This window comes from Eucyclogobius newberryi, unplaced genomic scaffold, assembly GCF_026437365.1.
Source record: "Eucyclogobius newberryi isolate DKJ021-1_F unplaced genomic scaffold, fEucNew1.0.hap1 SCAF_19, whole genome shotgun sequence".
NCBI lineage: Eukaryota > Metazoa > Chordata > Actinopteri > Gobiiformes > Gobiidae > Eucyclogobius > Eucyclogobius newberryi.
Genome location: NW_027315823.1, coordinates 15554855 through 15578101, shown reverse-complemented (window position 1 = coordinate 15578101; position 23247 = coordinate 15554855). Strand labels below are relative to the sequence as shown.

The following is a 23247-nucleotide window of genomic DNA, read 5'->3' as shown; positions in this document are numbered from 1 at the left end:
TTATGGGACCCGAGATTAAGATGAGCAGACAGTGAAGAGGAAAAGATATTAGAAAAATAGCTCTATAGTGCCTTGAATGAAGCTTAAACGTGAATTTAACATTGGATTTCCATGTCGCCCTCTTGTTCCTCTTGCCACCATCTGTAATTGTCGGACAATCACAGCTTTCTCCACCAATTATACATCAGGCTATTCATTTGAATGCCCTCTCTCTCTCCCCTCATTCACCCTGGTCTCTCAGCTATGCCAAAACTATCCATATACAACACAAAGTCACCACCATTTGTTCCACTGCAGTCATTTGTTGTTGGTTATGCATCTGTTTATCTTTCCTCTGCAATTTTAGGATTTATTTAGGTAATTACAATCAATATTTCATTACTTGAGATGGTGTGCTCGGTGACGGTGAGTCGGAGGAACTGAAAGCGGGATGACTGAATGTTGAATTAAATTGTAATGCTTTTTGGGTGTCTTGAAAAGGCAGAACCAATTAGGACAAAAACACAACAAATCTACTAAACACTAAATTTAATATGACTTTTCTCCGACTCAGGTATAAAGAGCTTACTTTGACGTCCACACCAAAACATAGTGGGTCAACAAGTGGGTCGGTCGGTAGGTAAATTCTTATTTTTTTTACTTTCACTGAAGGTAAAAAAAAAAGATACAAATTTTGCCATTTTTTGACTCGGAGTGACCGCCAGGCTTCAACAGTCCAGGGGTCAGGCTTCAACAGTCCAGGGGTCAGGCTTCAACAGTCCAGGGGTCAGAGGCTTCAACAGTCCAGGGGTCAGGCTTCAACAGTCCAGGGGTCAGGCTTCAACAGTCCAGGGGTCAGGCTTCAACAGTCCAGGGGTCAGAGGCTTCAACAGTCCAGGGGTCAGGCTTCAACAGTCCAGGGGTCAGGCTTCAACAGTCCAGGGGTCGGGCTTCATCAGTCCAGGGGTTGGGCTTCAACAGTCCAGGGGTCGGGCTTCATCAGTCCAGGGGTCGGGCTTCAACAGTCCAGGAGTCAGGCTTCAACAGTCCAGGGGTCAGGCTTCAACAGTCCAGGGGTCAGGCTTCAACAAACAGTCCAGAGGTCAGGCTTCAACAGTCCAGGAGTCAGGCTTCAACAGTCCAGGGGTCAGAGGCTTCAACAGTCCAGGGGTCGGGCTTCAACAGTCCAGGGGTCAGGCTTCAGCAGTCCAGGGGTCAGGCTTCAACAAACAGTCCAGAGGTCAGACTTCAACAGTCCAGGAGTCAGGCTTCAACAGTCCAGGGGTCAGAGGCTTCAACAGTCCAGGGGTCGGGCTTCAACAGTCCAGGGGTCAGGCTTCAGCAGTCCAGGAGTCAGGCTTCAACAGTCCAGGGGTCAGGCTTCAACAGTCCAGGGGTCAGGCTTCAGCAGTCCAGGAGTCAGGCTTCAACAGTCCAGGGGTCAGGCTTCAACAGTCCAGGGGTCAGGCTTCAGCAGTCCAGGGGTCAGGCTTCAACAGTCAATGATGGAAGACGTCTCTATCAAACCGATCAGGAGACTAAATATCCCGATTTTTTAACAGCTTAATGTATACGTTTAAGACAACCAATAGTGTTATCTGAAGCACACAGGGGCTTATTCATAACTTCAACTAGCACATTCTGCAAAAAAATGAAAATCACAAATTTGGGGGGAAAAAAAGTAAAATGCTGTTTTTCTCAGTTTCACCGAGGCCGACATGGTCCGACAATTGCCGTGGCGAGTCACATATTTCAATCGACCTTTTGTACGCCGCTATCCTTTATTTTGGTAACGAAGGCGAGCGGGGGAAAATGTGGGGGACACGGGCGCCGCCATGTTTGTTGTGATGACGCTGCTGGGCGTGTTTCAATCCCAGAATGCATTGTGTATGTCAAATTTCACACCATGATAGAGCATGACATGTACTATGAACACTGCAGTGGTGCCGACAGAGTCAAACCAACTCGCGAAAGGGATTATAACGACACATTCACGCAATCTATTTTGTTACAGAAGCATGTGGAGGACTGAATATGAAGTCGCACATGTATTGCGTCGGTGAGTCGGCGAAATAATTGGAAAATAAGAGATTTTGACTTTTCAACAAAATGCTGATATTTTTTTTTCAGTCGGCAAGTTTTTATACCGGGTCGGTCGGGTTACGGTAAACAGACATATTATTTTGCTCAGCCTAAGAAGAATATATATAATGTCCACTATGGCACCAAAAAGGCAACTACCGTAATAGCAGCTCATTGAGGAATTCATCCCATTTGAGCCCAATTTCTGAAATACAATCACCGCAAATGAAGCAACCGGATTTGGTATTTGAACAGACTAGAGGGATTGACTCACTGCCTTCTTCTCCGGAGTGGCTGTCGGGGAGGTGCCAGACAGGCGCTTCTCTCGGTTCACCAGTTTACTGTTGGGCTCCCTCAGGGCTCTCTTCAGCTCGTTGATACTGGCCTGGTGCTTGAGCAACACATCCTGGGACTTGTCCAGGAACTGCAAGAGGACAGAAGAATACAAGCAAACAAATGAGCTCGGACAGAGATTTGGAGTTGATACACAATGTAATCTGCAACGCATGAGCTCATGAAACAGTGCTGGTAGAAACAAGGGTTAATAATAAGAAGTGTAATATGCCAGCGATGGAGATATGATGTATTCAGACGTATCGATGAGAAGATAATGAAAAAATAAATGAAAAATCAAGCAGTTAAGTGTGGCATGCAAAAAGACTCATAAATGATACTTCACAGGTGAATTAAAGGATTTTAAGGTTTTTTTTAAATCTATGTGACATATATATATATATATTTTTCATCCCAAAGGACAAGTGGATGTGGCACTGTTTGAAGAGGAAGATGTACCTCCTTTTTGTGCCGAGGTGTGGTCTCCTGATCCAACTACAGCAGCATAAAAAGGTTAAAAGGTCAAAAGTGAAGAGTGCAAGGGTCAGGGAAAACAGATGAGGTTATGCGTTGTAAAAATGACTTTTGATATTTGACGTATGTGCTTAATGTTTTCTTTCTAATCTGATATGTCCCAGGATCATTAAGAGTGAATTATATCATATTAAGTATACATCTGTAGACGCATTTACATACGTTTGGTAGGTTTTACAAGTTTAGTCTACAAATAATGACAATGAGCAACCATGAATTGATGGAAATTATGAACAGGTATAAAAGTATACCTCCTGTTCAGTGTCAATTGGTGAAATTGTGTCCTCCTTTTGGCAAGCAGAAGTTAGAAGAGAAAAGGATGTTAGCTACAGAAGCAGGCTGTTACAGTTTAGCCCAATGCGAGGGTTTAAGAACATGAAACAGAGATTTTAAGCAGGGCCCTCTGAGCGTGTAAGAGAATCAGAATGGAGTTAAATCCCCACAACAGTGACGCTTAGTGACGCTTTCTCAGTGATAACCTGCCTTACAAGCCTTTAAGCTCCTCAAGTTGACAAGAAATAGAGAAGTTGATTCCACAGAAACATGCAATTACCCTTTAAGTATAGGATTGAAATAATGACATAACATTCCCATGAAGGCTGAGAAGTAGTCAGGCCAAATTCGATGGGACAACAATGGTTAAGGTCAATTTCTCTGCATTTACTGGGTCTAGTTTTGTGTGGCGCAGACATGTTCAACAGTCTTTCTCTCAGCACAAATTAACTGAAGTGAAGGGTGTTTGCAACAAGAATAAATTAGCAATCTTGTTGAGAATGGCTAAAAAAATTTTGCTAAATTTGTGTGGAAATTTCTAAACTGAAATTTAAAAATACTTTCACCAAAATAATATTAAATCATCCTGGTCCCAGTAAAAAATAATGCACTTTTAAAATGTATTTTGCATTTTAGAACAATTAAATAGGTGTACAACAAATTCCATACAGCTCTCTAGTTGAACGATTGTTGTTACAGCTTCCACATTGAACCTAAATGGCTTAAAATAATCTAAAACGTTTTGTTACATGACTCCTTCCAGTTGATTCTATTATGAAGCATTACCCTGAAGTCTTTTTTCCTGCTCGGCGACACATTGCCGTCGTCGCCACTGTCCCGCTCCAGCTCGTACTCTGGCTCGTGCTCTCTGTCCTCCTCCTCCTGCTCCAGACTGGGCTCCAACTCAGTCTCCTGCTCATCCCCGGACGGACTGTGGAGGCGCCGCTGCTCACTGATGCTGTGGTGTGACAGGCTGTCGTGGTTCTCACACATGGACGACATGGGCCGAGAGAACTCTACAGGGAACAAGGAATAAGGTCAAAAGCTCAAGATTGTGTCATCACGTCATTGGAATTTTCATACAGCCTAATGTTGTACCAATGGAGAGTTAACGATGCTAAAAAACTAAATGTAATTAGCATTGATTAAAAAGTATTCTGACACATTCTTTTGGGATAACAATTTTATATGCTAAATATTCATAAAGACAAATTAATATCCAAGGAGGTTTTAAAACAATTACATATAAATACCCATCAACAGACTTACTCAGGGTGCAGACTTAACACTATGGTGCAATGTATTTACCAGTAGTTTTAATATTGTTTTTGCTATTGAAACGTTTGGCACAGCAGCCAGTAATGTAGGATATTTGACGTTCAATGTTTAAAATGTTTCACATTCAATACCCAGCTTTACTAAGAGACTGATAAGATACAAAAATAATCATGTGATAACTGTGTTGAGCTAAATGCAATTTCTGAAAATAACATAAAAAGTGATATTTGGATTGGATTTTTGGCACAAGACCGCCCAAACCCTGCACTCTCCTGGACTAATCAGAGAGAACTAGGCCTAGACAAAGGCTAATAGCGTTTATCGAGGGTGAACTAGGAAGCAGGTTAAACCAGAACTATACCAATTAAGAAAATTGGTCTGAAATGCAAAATGAAAGCAGAAATGTAAAGTCTGATGACAACATTATGTACCTCCATCCAGGCTGCGGGACAAAAGGAACCTCTTGCTGGTGGAGCGCTGAAAATGTGGAGCAGGCCGGTCAATCAGGGCACTGGCCTGTCTGGTCTGAGCCTGCGTCCTGCCACTGTACCGGAACTTAGAACCCATCACTAAGAACCCTTTTGGGGGAGGCTCTGGTGACACCAATCTGGAAAAGCAAGTTAGAGATTTAAAAAAAAGGAACTGAAAACTGTTACATAATTATAACTATCACTCAAAAGGTCATGGCTGATATGACAAAACTAACTTTGTATGATGAACTCAATTATCTTTAGGAGGTAGAAGAGCTTGGTTTAGTTTACTCTCTTTAAATGTATAATGGAATCTTCTTGCTCAATGTCCTTTTGTATTTTCTGACCTGACTCTGTAAACAAGGCAAATAGTATACCTATAGCTATATAATGTTGTTTTTGTAACTCTAAAATCTGTTTGTGTTTTACTGCAGTTCTCTCTGCCTCACTGGGACCCTCCCGGGATGGGACAGAATAACTATTGTTTACAAGGCTTTGTTCTTGTTTTGTTCAGCACAGGGTTCTTAAAAAAACATGATAAATGTGTCACCCTTTGTTGCCACAGAGATGGTACTTTTAGAGTTGTATAATGGTCTTTAGGAATTAAATGTAGTACAAGTAAGTAATCCTGCTGCATCATTTTACACTGGATTGAAAGCAAGCAAACATAACATGAATTTAATGTGCTATTCAAAGATAAGCAATTTATTGTTGTCTAGTTCAAGATCAACATCTAACTTATGTAACACACCATTGTTTTCTATTAAATGTCCCAAATTGTCCCAGTGTTTTAACAATGCAGCCGCGTGTCCCAGAATGTGCTTTGACTGAACTGTCAATATGAAAAAAGATGTACCAGTCATTGTCAACGTGATATTTTGTCCAATTTAGACAATACAATCCATTACAATGAACAGATTGAGTTAAATCAGCATTACCGGTAACTGCATAAACCTACCACCTTTTAGACTCTTTATTTTTATTGTAAAAAATATATAATTGCAAGTCCACTAGAAACAGATACATACCGAAAGAATGTGTGGTGCTCAATGCAGACCTTCCAAAGCCTCTTGGCAGCTCTGTGGTTGGGCAGTTTAAAACCAATGGTGCTCTCAAACTGCTCATACTTGAAAAACAAGACATGATGGTTAAGTGTAAAAAACGGCTATCATTTATTTATTTTATCTAGACCTCTGTCTAAAACTAACCCAGAATGTATAGGTCAATACAGTCGTCTTTACTTTGGTTTAAAGACACTCACACTAATATATCGTTAAAGTAACTTTGAGCTTTGAAACAGCAAATGTGAAATAGCAATTTACTGAAAGGAAGTACTGTATTTCCATATAAAACATAAACAAAAGAAATGATTTAAAAGTTGAATATTTTGCTTCTTTCTGACAGTGCAGCTGTGACAGTCCCATTAAAGATCCCTTTGTTTGGTTCATCACAGACTCCGTGTGTCAGGAGCCACAGCAGGGGGCAGACAGAGTGTGGAGTATATGGTTGTGTGTGGCAGTTAGAACTGTTATCATACAGTAGCAGCGTGCCATAATGTTTCAAGCATCTGTGAGTCCTTTACTGTCATTATATTCAGCAGTTTGAAGTAAATGTACACCTTTTTAATTCTCTGCAATGCCATGACAATCCACAATCACTAAGGTCACTGTCACTAAGGGTTTGAATGCAACAGAGCATTTTGTGTATCTCTTTTTATTTGTGTCTTGATTTTTTATCAACAACATAAATCATTCAAAACACAGAAACATGTAGGAATTACTTGTCCATTAACTATGCAATCCATAATGCTTTGTTTGTACCTCCCCTGGGCGAATCTTGATGTAGAAGTTGCTCCTCTTGTAGGAGATTTTCAGGATCTTGGGCCAGGCAAAGCGATTGATCCTCAGTCTGTCGCGGTAAATCAGCAGCCCATTGGCACATACTCCCAGCATTATTTCAATCCCTTCTGAATCCTGGAGAGTCATTCGTGTCAGACATAATGAGGACACATAATGCAGTCAACATAATATAATTGCTTTAGAGAAATTGTACCTTGGCGTGATGGAGGTCTACCCCATACATAGACAGCTTCTTAGCATTTTCCAAGAAGTTCATCTCTGCCTCTGCTGGAGTCATCCCCCTGTGAGCATGACATCAATCAAGTATATTTGCTAAATTGACAGGCCTTTTCAAATTATACAGCACCCATGGGGCCAGAGCTGCTTGGGTTATGTGTATACATTGAATTTCAGTTTCCTTCCTTCCGTCTCCAGAAGCAACATATTTGAATGTCTGCCAATGATCAAGGTCAAAGCAAGAGTGCGGTGAAAGCTGTTACTCAAACGAGAGAGCCCTATAATATGATTGTCAAGTCTTTATAAATAACGGAACATCAACCTAATTATGTGTTATGTGCTAAATAAGTATGAGTTGTCATCAGTCTAATTCTGTCTAATAATATTAGCTAAAACTGTAAAAATGTATAATAATAAATACATTTAACCATCAAATTATTTCCAATTATCACTAACATTTTTGGTGAGAGAAACAAATGACCTATTGTCTCATGAGAAAATGTAAGTACTTGTAGTTGCGATGGAGCTCCATGACCCTCTCCTCCAGCTCGCGGGTCTGGTTTGGGGCAAAACGGAAGTCGCTGACATAGTCTGGGCCGTGGTCGTCATGGTCGTAGTCCCCGAGCTCTGCCTGCACTGTGTAAGAGCCCAGCAGGGCGTGAGTGACGAATGAGCAGGGCAAGCGGCCTGACAGCATGTCATCCCTCAGCTGCAGACACAGGTAGTACCTGTCACACACAGAGCACAGAACAGGCACTCAGACAAGCACTCTCTGCACGCTCTGCTCTGCTAATCCACAACCGGTAGAAACATCTTTCTGTTCATCCAGGATAAACACAGACATGTGAGCTGCTTTGACAGGGAAAATAACAAAGCAGAATAAATAGTAAACTTGTATGTCGACTGCATTGTTTTATTAATCACACTGTAACATTGTTTTTGGATGACTGGGAACATTAAGTAATCAAGTAACGTTTAGCCAACTGCTGATATTTTACGGTAAACTTGATGAAGTATAGAGACCTTGTGATGTCTTCAGTGAGCTGCGAAGGGTCCGGAGGGTAGAACTTGACGGCAAATGCAAAGAGCCAAGGAGAGTCTGTAAAAGTGATCATAAAAATGACATCTACCTGCAGATCTTAGTTTGTCATAGCGGAAGCAATTAGAGATAAAAATGTAATTATGAGTCATGATGAAAGTGTGGCTGACAAAATGTGTGCCAACAAATCTAAACCTGACAAATGATAATGAAAACATTTATCAAACCAGCCCCTTGGAAGAGACACTCACTGCGCATCTGCTTCTTGATCTCCTTGGAGGGGTCCAACCAGTTCTGAAAAACAGAAGGCACAAATCACAAAGGGCAGAGAGAAGCGTGCTAATGCACAACCCGACGTCTCATTGAGCTCTAATGGGTATCAACGTTCCAAATGAAACTGCTCCATATGGTTAAATAAGAGAAAAGCTCCCACCTGCTGAGCCGCTCAATGCACACACGGAACATTTCACTTAGACATCTGTTTCTGCACGCTGACGCAGAATCGCTGCATATATTGTTTCTAGATCTTTTTATGTTAGCATGGCCACCACTTCAACTTCAAAAAGTAACTCATAAAATGTAACATAAAACATACATAAATGCACATGTTCTATAATCAGTTATAACCTGCTTTAATTATCAGACTACACTGACCAACATGTTTTTCCTCATCAAAATCATACTTGAAGTGATGTTTTATTTTTGCATGTAATAATAATAATAATGATCTATAATTCTTCCTCTTTTATCCTCTCCCTCATGTTTAAGTTAAATTATAGTTGTATGTGTCGTGTGCTGTGCCGCTGGCCGCAGTGTTGTGAGTTCAAATCCCGACTCTGAGGATTTACTGCATGTCCTCCCCACTTCACCCTGTCCTCCCCACTTCACCCTGTCCTCCCCACTTCACCCTGTCCTCCCCACTTCACCCTGTCCTCTACTGTCTGATAAAGCCTCTGGGCCACAGACACTGGGGCAATGCATACAAAATATTGGTGTCAAATATCAGCCAAATATTCAATATCAGACCGCTAACGATATCTAGGGAGCACCACTGATATCACCAATATCCCGATACCAGATCGTCGACGGATTTACCATTCCTAGTTTTAATTTAAATTTCTCCCTCACTCTGCTTTATAAACATGAAATACACATAGAATCCAGAATCATTCATGAAATTTGAAATCACTTCTATAATGGGCAGACTATTGTTTAATGTGCCGCCCCCTATTTGTACAAAACCTACTTTTGTTAAGAGTTTGTTAATCATTTATGAACATAGCACGGTAACACCAGCTGTTTGTGTTTTGTCTTTGTTTGTTTTTTTGCTCTGTTTAATCCAATTTGATCACTCGTAGGTATTAAAAGTATCAGAAATATATTTTAGATGAAGTTACTTGTTGTGCAACAAGTAATCAGATCTAAAGGTCTGAACACATCTGCTCATTGGGTGACAGTGTGGTGGTGTTCGTGCAGTCACATCAGAGGATCATCAAAGCCCTATCCTGAAGCATTCTGTGCTCCTGTGGCATGTCAGCACACAGCGCCCCTGCAAACACCCACACTAATACACTAATACACTAATACACAGATTTCAGCAATATTTAATCAGCCTGCTAAAGACTCTAATGAGGTGAAGGTGGTTATCGCCCGCTGGAATCTGGCTTGTATCAGACAAGGCCAAAGTGCACTCACTTAGCAAAGCACTGCAATTCAACTGTATTCATTTACTATTGTGAACATTTCTTGCATTATTTTGGCTCCCTACCACTTTGTGAAGACATCACACTCACTGAATATTCTCCCTCGGTGCTCATGTCAAACAATGATTCTGTGAGCAGAGGCAGAGAAAGGTCATCTAAAGTGACATTTGAAATCCCAGGATTGTTGATAACCCGAGGCAGCAGGCTTCAGCTCCTCCCTGATGTATGTGATCTTCAGTCACACTGATCAAAGCGGCAGTCTTAACCCTGCTAATCTTGTATACCTCAGAATGTCTGACTAATGTCTGTTTACCACCCAGACGTTAGTCAGTCCACGCACAGGGGCAGCACAAAACATGTCAAAAGCATGTTCAGACTGTGTACTGTAGCCTGATGCTCACAAAATATACCAAGACTTCAGGTTATACTTATTTGTTGTTAAGGTTCTCATTTTCAGTAACAGCTTTTGTTAAATACGCTGTGTCGAATCAACCAAAGTGTATAACTGACTCAGCTCTATACATTAAAAAGTAAAGTATGCAGCATATTAAACAGGAGATATATATTTCGTTGTCTACCTACGATACTAATATATTTACTCTTATATTAAGTTTTATTGTGACCCAAAATTTGACATGGTTTAAACTAGGCCTGTCGATTTTAAACTACTTTATGAAACTACTACATAAAATCAGGAAAATCCTCTAAATGTATAATATTGTTTAAAAAAAAAAAAAACATTAGCTGCAATAAATAAATAAATAAACAGCAGAATTAAACGCTTTAGTACTTATTTAGTATCTATAATAAGTCAAATAAATGATCGTACTTCTTGAATCTGTCAGCACAAAATTAAAAAAATAACTGATATTGATATAAATATACATTGCTCCCCAACAATACAAACTATAATTTTAGACAGAGATGTTGCCAACTATAGCAAGTAGGTGAATGGGATTCCTCTACAAGCCACAAATCCATACAGAGAAAGTCTCACACATAATTCACTGACCTTCTGTGTGTCGCCGTCAGCAAACGCCAAGCCGAAGTAGTCCTTTTCCAGGAGGTTCAGGTGCTCACAGACCAGATCCACCAGTGCCTGGCCTTTGGAGTGTTTCTGCCAAAGACACAATGGTAAAGAGACATATGCAATCAGATTCAGTCACTGCTGTGTGTGTGTATGTGCATTTTCTGCTACAATACACCCCATTACACACCTGCTTATAGCTACATTGCTTTCTCAGTTCCAGACCATCTAACAGTGTTTGCGTCTGTAACTAAAACAATATTTTGACATTAATTGTACAGTGATTTTTGTTTTTACTGCTCAGGAAATCAATAATCACATTTGTATCTGTCTCGTTTTTTCATAGGTGTGTTCTGTCAGTGGGCCTTAGATGGGACAACTTTGGCCAATGTCCATCTATCGTTCAATTCACCTACATGCCTTTCAAAATGGTATGAAGTTGGGACCCACAGAAACTAAATGTGGTAAATATTTTAACATCTTATATCAATTATTTTCCCACGTGGCCTTGTTTCTTTGGGTAATACATGTGTACTGAATAAAGGAAACTGGAGATAAAACTGTAACAATGCTGGCTTAACAAGAGACACTTATGTTGCTTGACTCTGTGAGCAGAGATGAAGCGGTGGTTACCAAGGAAACAGTAGCGCTGTTGTCCCTGGCATGTCGGGATACCATCTCAAGGTTTTGCATTCAGGTAAAATTTCAGGTTTTATTTGACTCATAAGGACTCAATTTATAGTGGCGAACCCCGTGTTGAGCCTTTTGAACAGAAACATAACTATATAGCCACATAGTATGAACTTCAAAAGTAATTGTGGCACGAACATCGCACCTGACATTAAAACTTGAGTAAAATTGTTTGATAAACCACTCTGAACCTGTAGAGTGTAAATGAGGTCAGTTCATGGTCATGTATACAAGGTGAACAGGTTTAGCCCTGAGTTGGATGGAGGAGTCGCTCATGAGGTTAATGAAGGGAAACTGGGGCTAATGAACATGCAAACTCTGAATTTACAGTGTTGCTGCTTAGGTGGACTTGAAACTCCTCCCTCATTAGCACTGTCAGGAGTCTTTTCCAAATAATCTACCGTAATCCTGGATCAATAATGAGCAGAACCATTAGCTTTAGGTTTCTATAGCAAATCAAGGTCTTAATCTTCTATTCATTTCCTCATTCCTTCATTTAAGGGAAAAAAGAATGGAAGATGCAATCTCCAAAGGCCTCACATGGTCCGGTAATCAGTGCAAATACAGGGAACACGGATATAAAGACACAAAAACCTGACATATAGCTGTGTGATATTAGTCCTGCTGTGTGGTAATAACAGTCAGGGGGTGTGACTTCTGTTCGTCAGATCCCAGGGTAGGCTTTTCTTCAATGGATGACCCTGGGGCTATTTTGTGTGTTTTCTTGAAAAGGTGCACATGAAGCATTCCACAAAAGCATTCCTCTCACAAATGTCCTAAAGCTTGTTGAGTTCACCTGGCCTGCACTCATAACTGACTTCACCTGCAGAAAGCAGTGGTTTACAGTGAAAAGCAATATTTTTTGTATTTTATAGAGCTCGGGATCGAACGTCAGAAAACGTATGTTTTCTGTTATTGGCAAAATCAGAATGCATTTGAATAAACGCCAAGTTTATCCTTTAGTGTTTTTAATTCTCCATTGGTTCAACATAAGGCTAACTGAAAATACTATGATGTGTGATGACACAATCCCCATCTCTATAGGTTATGATCAAATCAGAAAGAGGAGCCCAAAACAAGTACTGAGGTTAGACCTATATCAATTCATTCATTCATTCATTCATTAATCAAAGCACTTTACACTGCACTATTCATTCATTCCTCACTCGATGGTAGAAAACTGCTCTTGTAGCTACAGACTGAAGGCAGACTGAAGAAAGCAATAAGGGTGAAGTGAGGGTAGAGGGTGAACACAAATGTGGCACTGGGTGTACCAGCGGTCTCCCATCCATGTACTAACCAGGCCAAGACTTGCTCACCTTCTGAGATCTGGCGTGATCAGGCATTTACAAGCAGCTCTGGCCACATTGGACAGGATTCTGTACAGGTTCTTGTTGCTAGAATGTGCTGTTTTGTTTCCCTTCTCGAATACCACATCATCTTCTCATATTTCCCTATAATGGCTTTGTATTGAATTTACACTCAGTCTTACTTACTGTCAGACCAAAGGGGTGATATCTCCTCAGTGCTCTGTCAGGTTACAATATTCAATACCACTTTAATGCAGCTCTTCTGTGGAGAGCATGCAGAAGTCTTCTCAGTCTTAGCAAACTCTGAATCTCAAGAACAAGCTGCCTCCACTTTTCTTCCTCACTTATAGTTGAGTGTAAACTGTGTTCTTGAGTTCCATCACAGTTGCTATGCTGAGCCATAGTAAACTTAGTTATGGTGATGACATTCTGTTTGTACAGCCTCCAGTTAGTGCTGTGAAATCTGACAGTTGAGTGTTGCAGAACAAGAGCAGAGGCGGACCACAGATCAAGCACTCGCACTGCTCTATGGTTTATTCAACAAACCCAGCCTTGATTACCTATACTCCTGACAACAGCCAGTTTGGTAACTCATGGGTCGGCACAGTTTGAGACACAGTATATGAAGGCTTTATTTAATATTTTGTGTGCATAACCTTGGTAGTGGTAACAAATATGGTATTACACATCTATTATTGTAGATGTGGGCTGAACGACTGGATGTCTTATGTGCACAGATTTGCCTTTAGGAGTTCAAAATCTTGATGCAGGATTGGCAATGTTATTCTTGAGGCCAGATTAATACTTATTGGTAATTTGGACATTAAATTTAAAATATATTCGATTGTTTATTGACATTGGCTATGTTTTTTAGTTTTTTTCTAAAACTGCATTATAGCAGTGCTTGGTCGGTGCTGACTGAATGAGAAGAGCACTTTCACTGCGCTAAAGGAACAGGACATCTATCTATCTATTATAGAGAGTATGAAGTGCCTACGGCTGTTTCATTATGTGGTGTATCAATGCTTTGGTGAGCTCACAGCGTGAAACTGGCCTGATGCATTCTCCCTAACATAGCCCATAGGAGAGACCTTCAGCAAAGAGAATTACTAACCGAATATTTTCATGTATAAGGCCAAACCATATCAAAAACTGTTCTGCATACCTCAATTTCTGATTCAATCTCTGTGGAGTCCATTAGGGTCACTTTGAAGGGGGACATTTTGATGCGTTTGGAGCCTTTCTGTGGAGACTTCAGGTTCTTGTTGGGGGACGTTTTCTCTGACATGTTGTCTGTTTCTTTATGGTCGTCCATATGTTTAGAGTTGTGCTCCTGAGGAATGAAAAGAGGTTGAGTGATTAAAAGTGGAAACACATCTCATTAAGTAGAAGGGAGAAACATAGGGCTAAGAAACAGAACAGTACAAATATTTCAATCGCATTAAACCACACATTTCACTAGAACATAATTATATTCAAATTTTCTTGACAAACTGCAACTTGACTGATCACACATTAATTTTCACTTTATATGCACTTTATGTTCAACTTGTGCCAAGTCAGACCTAATTATTATTCATTTGACTGACCTGCTTAGCCATGTTGCCATCAGAGGTGGAGTCCTGCATGCCTGCTGCTGCCCCCTGCTGGTGGGGAGCTCCTAGATCATGTACTTGTCACCTTTGAGGGGGGCTTCTCCACTGCTGCGGCAGAAATGTAACAACAACCTGCAAAAGAAAAGTATAAACATTAGAGCTGCATGTCCGGGTTTCAGACTAGTGATGCTAAATGCTATATATATATATATCAAAATATCGATATATCGTCACGGACTCTGTATCGATACGCGGTGTGTCCATCCATCCATTTTCTACCGCTTGTTCCCTTTCGGGGTCGCGGGTGACTGGAGCCTATCCCAGTGACTTCGGGCCTTAGGCGGGGTACACCCTGGACAGTGGCAACTTGTCGCAGGGCAACGATACTGAGTCACAGTATCAATATTTTTTTTATTTAAAAAAAAAAAAAAAACACGATTTTTGTGGCCCGTAGGCTTTAAACGAGGTGAAATAGTACTTTTGATCTGCTGTTTGTGCTGCGCTCCTCTCTCGAGAAGGAGCTGTGGACCTGATCAGAAGCTGATCTGTGCAGAAGATGCTGCTGCAGCATGTTCAGACCAGGCCAATTGTTTGGCAAGAAACATGCAATACTTTACTAGAATGTGTTCCTTGTATTTCTATTTGGGTCAGTTGGTTGGATGTATGAAGTTATTAGAGCAGAATGGATTTATAAATAAGTGCTTTGTGGATAAACATGAAATTTCATACATTTTCTTATTCAGAGTAAAAAACATGACCCATCTGGTACATTTTTAAGACCCTTTTTTCAAAAATGTATCGGGATACGTATCGTAATGAGGGAATTGTATCGGAATATACAAGTATCGGGATACGTATCGTATCGCAAGGGTCTTGGCAATACCCAGCCCTAACATGTTGTCCAAACTGATGCGCCACATTGACCTTAATGCATCTTACTATTAAAATTCAACACAGACTGGTTATAATCTGTTATATTCAAGACTCGCTCCAGGTTTATTGTGAGTGTGACGATAACAAATGAACAAGATTGATGGAATCAAGCCAGTGTTCTCCAGGGAATTTGACTATTGTTACCAACAAAAAAAGAACTGCCATCTATCAAGATAACACTTGAGGAGTGCAGCCTGACAAGGCTGACTCTATAAAGCATTCAAATTTAACACTTTTCAACTTTTACCAAAACTTTAAAAGTATTATATACACAATGTTTTAATTAAATGTTCAGCTGTATTTGTTTAATACAGTCGTCCGCAACCTTTTCCCCAGTGACCCTTATTTTACATGTGGATATGTCGACAACTCCAACATCCTTCTCTTACCTAAGATTCTACTGCCTACTGAAAAATATATTGTTTTTCTGTTTAATAACCAGAAAACGATTGATTATACAATATTTTAACGAAGCAATTAACATGCCACCCCTTCATTAAAATCCACACAATCTAGTGTCCCTTGGGAATGGGGACCCCCTGAGAATTTTGGACCCCAAGGTTAGGAATGGCTAGTTTAATAGCTACAATCTTGAGTCCCTGAATGCTGAAGAATACAGTGAAAAGTAGTAGATATTTTATTAGCATTAGCACTGGCTGGCAGCAGGTGATATAACAAACAAAATTGTCTTTTCTTTTTTTTCAGATTGATCTAAACATTGTCTTTGATTGTATTCTGTCAAATTAAAAACAAATAAAAATGACAAAGGGACATACAGACTTTCAATCATTGCCACATTTTTTTTTTAATTTTTCCTCCACAGTCTGAATTTCAATTTGATATTACATTAGAAAAGACTGAATCTTGATCTCAATTAAAATTTTATTTGATCCAACCCTAGCACATGTCTTTGCACCTTTCTATTACAATCTACATTGACTGCTATAGAAATCAGAACTACGGTACTTGAGTTATAACCTACAGCAATATTGAAAGGCGTGACCCGTAGTAACCAGGCGAATGATCCACACACTGTACTCTGTGGTAATCTGCTCAGCCCAGCATAAAAGCAGGCCATTACAGATTTCTCTGGACACTTGTTGGGTCCAGAGAAATCCGGAGCCTCAAACCGCTCACTTTTCAGTATTTCGTGGATTAAAAGCCCTCCTCACGCTCTAGCTCCAGCCTGAACTAGCCTAGCGCAGCCTAGCCGCTAGCGTCATGGCTGGATCTACCTTTACCTGTTTGAGCTGTCATATGTCGAGTCAGAACCCTGGCTACTTCTCTGATGATAGGTGCGTGAAGTGCAGTGTAGTGGTAGTTTTGGAGGCCAGGGTTACGGAGTTAGAAGCGCGGATCCGCTGTTTAGAGGAGCTAAAGTCCAGTTATAGTTCGGTTTTAGCGCGAGGGCTACCGGACCGCGCTCCAGGGCGTAGCATTAGCATTAGAAGTAGCAGTAAGGCCGAGCTCAGCCCCTCAGCGTCTCCCGTGCAGCCGGGACTAGACCAGGAACAGAATAGGGACCAATTTGTGACAGTTCGGAGGGGACAAGGCGCTAAACGCCGAACCTTAGAGCACCGTGAGCTTCACGTCTATAATAGGTTTTCTCCCCTCAGCGATCACACGCCCGCTGAACACACTAGAGAAACTCTTGTAATCGGGAGTTCTATTGTTAGAGACGTGAAGCTGCCAGCTGCTAGCGTTAGGTGTTACCCGGGGGCCAGAATGGGTGACATCGAAGGAAACCTTAGGATCTTAAAGCAGAGTAGGACCCGTTTCCGGCGAGTCGTGATTCACGCAGGCGGTAACGACGCCCGGCGGAGACAATCAGAGGTGCTCAAAGTTCAAGTAGCCGTGGTGTGTGACCTAGCGAAGTCGATGTCAGACACTGTAATATTTTCTGATCCCCTGCCCAATCGGATCAATGCTGAATTGTACAGCCGTCTTTCAGCATTCAACAGCTGGTTATCTAGATGGTGCCCTCAAAACAACGTAGTCTTTATTGATAACTGGAGTGCGTTTTGGGTAAAGCCCGGGCTCATACGCAGGGATGGCATCCATCCGACTTCGGAGGGTACATCCCTATTAGTTCGGAATTTGACCGATAGTCTTAGTCGTGTTAAGTGACCATCTAGGGATGAGCCCCGGGCGCAGAGCAGCAGTTTAAGACGCTCCTCTGTCGCTGAACTCTCGCCCGTTCTGTTACATGTGAAGTGTTCAGATTCAAGACAGATAGAGACTGTGTGTGTCCCTCGTGTCCCTCGTGTCCCTCGTACAAATAATGCCAAAAAGTCACATCTCAGAAAAAATATTTCAGGCGTCAGACCAAATAACTTAAGGAAAACAACAATCACAAATGACACTTATATACAAATGAATAAACACGTAAAATGTGGACTGCTAAACATTAGAGCAATTTCCTCCAAATCGCTCTTAGTTAATGAATTAATTAGTGACTATAACATAGATCTTCTAGCTCTAACTGAAACGTGGCTTCAACAAGACGACTACGTCAGACTAAATGAGTCCACCCCACCCACCCATGTTAACTTTCAGACTGCCAGGAGCACAGGCCGAGGTGGTGGTGTGGCAGTGATCTCACACTCAAGCCTACTCATGAGCCCTAAAACTAACAATGCATTTCACTCATTTGAAAGCCTTATGCTGTCAATCACATGTCCAAATATGAAAAACCAAAAAGGAGTTTTGTTCATAGTTATCTACCGACCTCCTGGTCCCTATTCAGAGTTTTTAACAGAGTTTTCTGACTTTTTATCAAACTTAGTGTTAGCCTGGGATAAAATAGTTATAGCTGGAGACTTTAATATCCACGTGAACATGAGTGATGACGCTCTCAGTAATGCCTTCAGCGCCTTGTTAGACAGCATTGGTTTCACTCAGAATGTAAATAAACCAACTCACACTCACAAGAACACTCTGGATCTTGTCCTAACGTATGGAACAGAGATTAGTGACCTCATTGTCCTCCCTCAAACCCCTATATTGTCAGATCATTTCCTAATTACCTTTCAGTTTATTCTTAAAGATCATCCAGTCCCACAAAATAAAGTTATAATGAAAAGGACAATATCTGAAAAATCTATCTCAAAATTCAAAGAAATAATAGAGCCAATATTCAGTGACATGTCATGTGATCCTGCTGAGAACAGTTTTAGTCCCAGTATAAGTGATCAATGTGTCGACTTGACCATGAATTCTCTGAAGTCTGCTCTTGACGTTGTAGCGCCGTTAAAACAGAAGGTCATTAGGCCAAAGCGCGCCTCCCCATGGTACAACCAAGAACTGCGTTCACATAAACAAAGAGTTAGAAAGTTAGAGGGATTATTTCGTCGCTCTCACACAGAAGAATCCCTAAAAGCATGGAAAAGTTGCCTGCTGTCCTATAAGCAGGCTCTGCGTAAGGCCCAAATCAGATATTATTCAAATCTAATAGAAGTCAACAAAAGTAACACTAAATTCCTTTTCAGCACTGTAGCTAGGCTAACAAACTGTCACAGTGCAGTAGAGCCCTCAATCCCAGCTACACTCAGCTCTGATGATTTCCTCCTATTTTTAACAATAAAATAAAAACAATCAGAGATAAATTAGATGAAATTACCCCCGCTATTAGCCCTGAACTAGCCCAAGCTGTAAATCTAACGTCCCATATAAATCCACCTGTAAACTTAGAAAGGTTCACAGCTGTTGATCAAGCAGAGATAACTTCAGCCATTATGTCCTCTAAAAGCTCAACTTGTGTCCTAGACCCCATTCCAAGCAGACTCCTCAAAGACATTCTCCCCCTAATTATAGACCCTATTCTTAATATAATAAATACTTCACTCGAAAGTGGCTATGTTCCACAGGCCTTCAAACATGCAGCCATTAAACCTCTTCTGAAAAAGCCTAATCTAGATCCCGACCTATTGGTAAACTACAGACCTATTTCAAATCTTCCCTTCGTCTCTAAAATCCTTGAAAAAGTTGTAGTAAAACAGCTTTGTCGCCACCTGCAGGACAATAACTTATTTGAAGTTTTCCAGTCAGGGTTCAGAGCCCACCACAGCACTGAAACTGCACTAGTTAAAGTCACAAATTATTTGTTATTAGCCGCTGACGATGGACTGGTCTCAATCCTGGTTCTGTTGGACCTCAGCGCAGCGTTTGACACCATTGACCACAACATTCTACTGCAGAGGTTAGAATGTGATGTAGGTGTTGGAGGAACAGCCCTCAGCTGGTTTAAATCCTATTTATCTGATAGGTACCAATTTGTTAATGTAAACAAGAGCTCCTCACCATGCTCTAAAGTAATTTACGGTGTGCCACAGGGTTCGGTACTCGGTCCAATTCTGTTTACTCTTTATATGCTGCCATTAGGCAACATTATCAGAAAGCATGGCATTAACTTCCACTGCTATGCTCAGCTGTATTTATCAATGAAACCTGATCAGAGCGATCAAGTAGACAGACTTAGTACTTGTGTGAAGGAGATAAAAACCTGGATGACACTAAACTACCTGCTTCTTAACCCTGAAAAAACCGAGGTCATTGTGCTTGGCCCTAAGCACCTACGAGACGGTCTATCTGAGCAGATAGCCACACTGGACAATGTTAGTGTAGCCTCTAGTTCTACTGTAAGAAATCTTGGAGTCTTATTTGACCGGGAGCTCTCATTTAAAGCTCATATAAATCAAGTCTGTAAAACAGCCTATTTCCATTTGCGCAACATAGCCAAAATCAGAAGAATCCTGCCTAAAAGCGATGCTGAAAAACTTATCCATGCATTTGTAACGACTAGATTAGACTACTGTAACTCCCTACTGGCAGCGTGTCCTAAAAGCTCCATAAAAAGCTTTCAACTGGTTCAAAATGCAGCAGCAAGATTACTATCAGGAACAAAAAGAAGAGAGCACATTACGCCAGTGCTGAAGTCTCTTCACTGGCTCCCCGTCGAGTTTAGAATCAAATTTAAAATTCTACTCTTGACCTACAAAGCCATAAATGACATGGCCCCATCCTACCTCAAAGATGCTATAGAACCATATCATCCAAACAGAGCTCTTCGCTCTCAGAATGCTGGCCTTCTGGTGGTCCCAAGAGTCTCTAAAAGTACTGTAGGAGGTAGAGCGTTTAGCTATCAAGCTCCTGTGTTATGGAATCAGCTCCCGACCCATGTTAAATACGCTGACACAGTCTCTTCATTTAAGTCCAGGCTTAAAACGTTCCTCTTCGAAATCGCTTATGGTCACAGTAGTTAGGAACAGAAACATAAACCCACAGCTTTAGCTACGCTGCCCTAGGAGTAACTGTGCTTGGGGAAGTATGACAGCTTGAGCACTATCCTCTTCTTCTGACTACTTATGCTATCAAACAATATTTATTTTTTAATTCCACTTGCAAACTGTTCACCGCCTTCTTTTTCTTTCTCTCACTCCTGAGGACCTGTGGACCCAGATGTCCCTCTCCTGGTGAAGTGGTCCCTGCCCTGTGTGGACGGTCCCTCATCTGCCTGAGGAGTGGGTCCAGCTCGCCCCTGACGGTCCCTCATCTGCCTGAAGAGTGGGTCCAGCTCGACTCTGACGGTCCCTCATCTGCCTGAAGAGTGGGTCCAGTTCGCCTCCGACGGTCCCTCATCTGCCTGAAGAGTGGGTCCAGCTCGACTCTGACGGTCCCTCATCTGCCTGAAGAGTGGGTCCAGTTCGCCTCAGACGGTCCCTCATCTGCCTGAAGAGTGGGTCCAGCTCGCCTCCGACGGTCCCTCATCTGCCTGAAGAGTGGGTCCAGCTCGACTCTGACGGTCCCTCATCTGCCTGAAGAGTGGGTCCAGTTCGCCTCAGACGGTCCCTCATCTGCCTGAAGAGTGGGTCCAGTTCGCCTCAGTCGGCCCCTCATCTGCCTGAAGAGTGGGTCCAGTTCGCCTCAGTCGGTCCCTCATCTGCCTGAAGAGTGGCTCCAGTTCGCCTCTGACGGTCCCTCATCTGCCTGAAGAGTGGCTCCAGTTCGCCTCAGTCGGTCCCTCATCTGCCTGAAGAGTGGGTCCAGTTCGCCTCAGACGGTCCCTCATCTGCCTGAAAAGTGGGTCCAGTTCGCCTCAGTCGGCCCCTCATCTGCCTGAAGAGTGGGTCCAGCTCCAGTCTCCCTCGTGTCCGTCTGTCCGTCTGTGAGAGTCGGATCTCTCCTTCACTGGAACTCCTCCAGGTTTCTACGCTTTTTTCCCAAAGAGGTTTTTTTTTGTAGTTTTTCCTGGCCGAGAAGGAGAGTCTAAGGACAGAGGACCCTGGGACATCGTCCCTCGCCACCACAGACATTGTCTGACTCCCTCGCCACCACAGACATTGTCTGACTTCATCGCCACCACAGACATTGTTGATTCATTTCTCCCTGTGGCCCTCAGAGGCAACTGTTGTTGTGATTTTGGGCCTTACAAAAATAAATTGATTTGATTTGATTTGACTTGTTTATAACCTTGTTTATAACGCCCTGTGTGTGACCCTGGAGGTGCCCTGCATTCGCCCTCAGCAGCACGGCCTCATAATGCACTTGGGGGCCGAAGGCGATCATGACGGATGAGCACAGCAAAGAGGCTGCAGGAGCATGCTGATTCAGCGGGAGAAACAGCACATATATTTTTACACCCAAAACAGGTTTAAATAAAATATCGTGTTTCTCCTCCAGGAGCATGGAAGCACTAACGAACATGGCAAAAGTGCATGAAAATGATTAATGTTTTTGGATGTAACTGTAACTTAGCCTCACTAATTCATCAGAGATTCCACAACTTGTTTAAACCTTAGATGCAAATTGTTAGAAGAAAATTGATTGTTTAAACTAGACAAAACAAGGCAAGTTTATTTGAAGAGCACGATTCGTAGCATTACAATAACAACAGATAAAGACAATGAAACATGTTTAGTTCTGACTCTGGGTCCTCTATTTACTAAACTAAAACACATAAAGTGACAAACAGGAATATTCACAGAGTAATACCTCTTTGTCATTCAGTTAAAATTAGTCATTCTTTCCCCTATAATGTTGCATACAGTGGCTCAAAAATCACTTGTTCTTGTTGTCCGTGCTTGACTCTAAGGGAAATGACAACTTGTTCGAATACAAATGACCAAGCTTAAATATTTTATAACCCAATTCTCGTATCCAACACTGCTATCCCACCTTAAAATAAACTGTGGTTGGCCCTTTCACGCGTAAACTGCTACATAACACGACATCCTTCATCCCCATTGTTCCCATTGAGTCAGAATCCTAGCAGTAAATAATGAGCATGTCCCATTGACACTGGTCCAGTACAATCTGACATCTCCCCTATGGGTCAAACGATATTTGTCTGCTGCAGTGTAGTGTCATGTCAACAAATACCACAAGATGGGCCACACAGAGTTTCACCAAAATACTTTACTGTAATGTTACCACACCGTGGAATCATTTGCAAAACGTGTTATGATGCAACATAGGACTGGAACGATTATTTGTACTGTACACTGAAATATTGTTAACCAAATGCTTCTTTAAATGTGGTGACTGAAGGCATCTGGATAGAGAATATTTATGAATTAATTAAATCAATTCATAAATATTCTCTATCCAGATGGATTTTTAGTATAGATGAAAATTTTAAAAGTTATTAAACTGTCTTTTTGAATTGTGTTTTGGGGTCTGTACTGTCACAATTAGTCGACTAGTATATTTAGTTTAAAGGAATTCATCCAACTAAATATGCTCCATGTCTTGCTGACCTGATATGTATCTATCTGTATCTGTACATCGTGGCAGCCCCATGTAGTATTAAGGTCCATGTGCCTCTATATGACTTTTTTGTTGTAAAATTAGAATAAAAGTAAAAAAGACTAAATAAAGTCACATTTACTAATCACAAATTAACTTAAATCTACCACAGCCACAGGTTAA

At 41.5% G+C, this 23247-nt stretch overlaps 1 protein-coding gene across 9 annotated transcripts in view; it reads right to left on the bottom strand.

The window, feature by feature from the left end:
- Positions 1–23247, bottom strand: part of LOC140365444 (band 4.1-like protein 1) — an 86078-nt gene that overhangs the window by 10892 nt on the left and 51939 nt on the right. For 5 of the 9 annotated variants that reach the window (XM_072451868.1, XM_072451869.1, XM_072451873.1 and 2 more), the window contains exons 2-15: positions 14383–14520; positions 13959–14126; positions 10779–10883; positions 8315–8357; positions 8048–8123; positions 7534–7752; positions 7002–7089; positions 6770–6922; positions 5978–6075; positions 4911–5086; positions 3988–4217; positions 3180–3215; positions 2854–2889; positions 2336–2485 (exon numbers count right to left, since the gene is read on the bottom strand). In XM_072451868.1, coding sequence (XP_072307969.1) covers positions 2336–2485; positions 2854–2889; positions 3180–3215; positions 3988–4217; positions 4911–5086; positions 5978–6075; positions 6770–6922; positions 7002–7089; positions 7534–7752; positions 8048–8123; positions 8315–8357; positions 10779–10883; positions 13959–14126; positions 14383–14421 — 1617 coding nt within the window. In that variant the 5' untranslated portion in view covers positions 14422–14520. The remainder of the gene's footprint in view (positions 1–2335; positions 2486–2853; positions 2890–3179; positions 3216–3987; positions 4218–4910; positions 5087–5977; positions 6076–6769; positions 6923–7001; positions 7090–7533; positions 7753–8047; positions 8124–8314; positions 8358–10778; positions 10884–13958; positions 14127–14382; positions 14521–23247) is intronic. The other 4 variants (XM_072451871.1, XM_072451876.1, XM_072451870.1 and 1 more) reach the window with 3 other exon arrangements.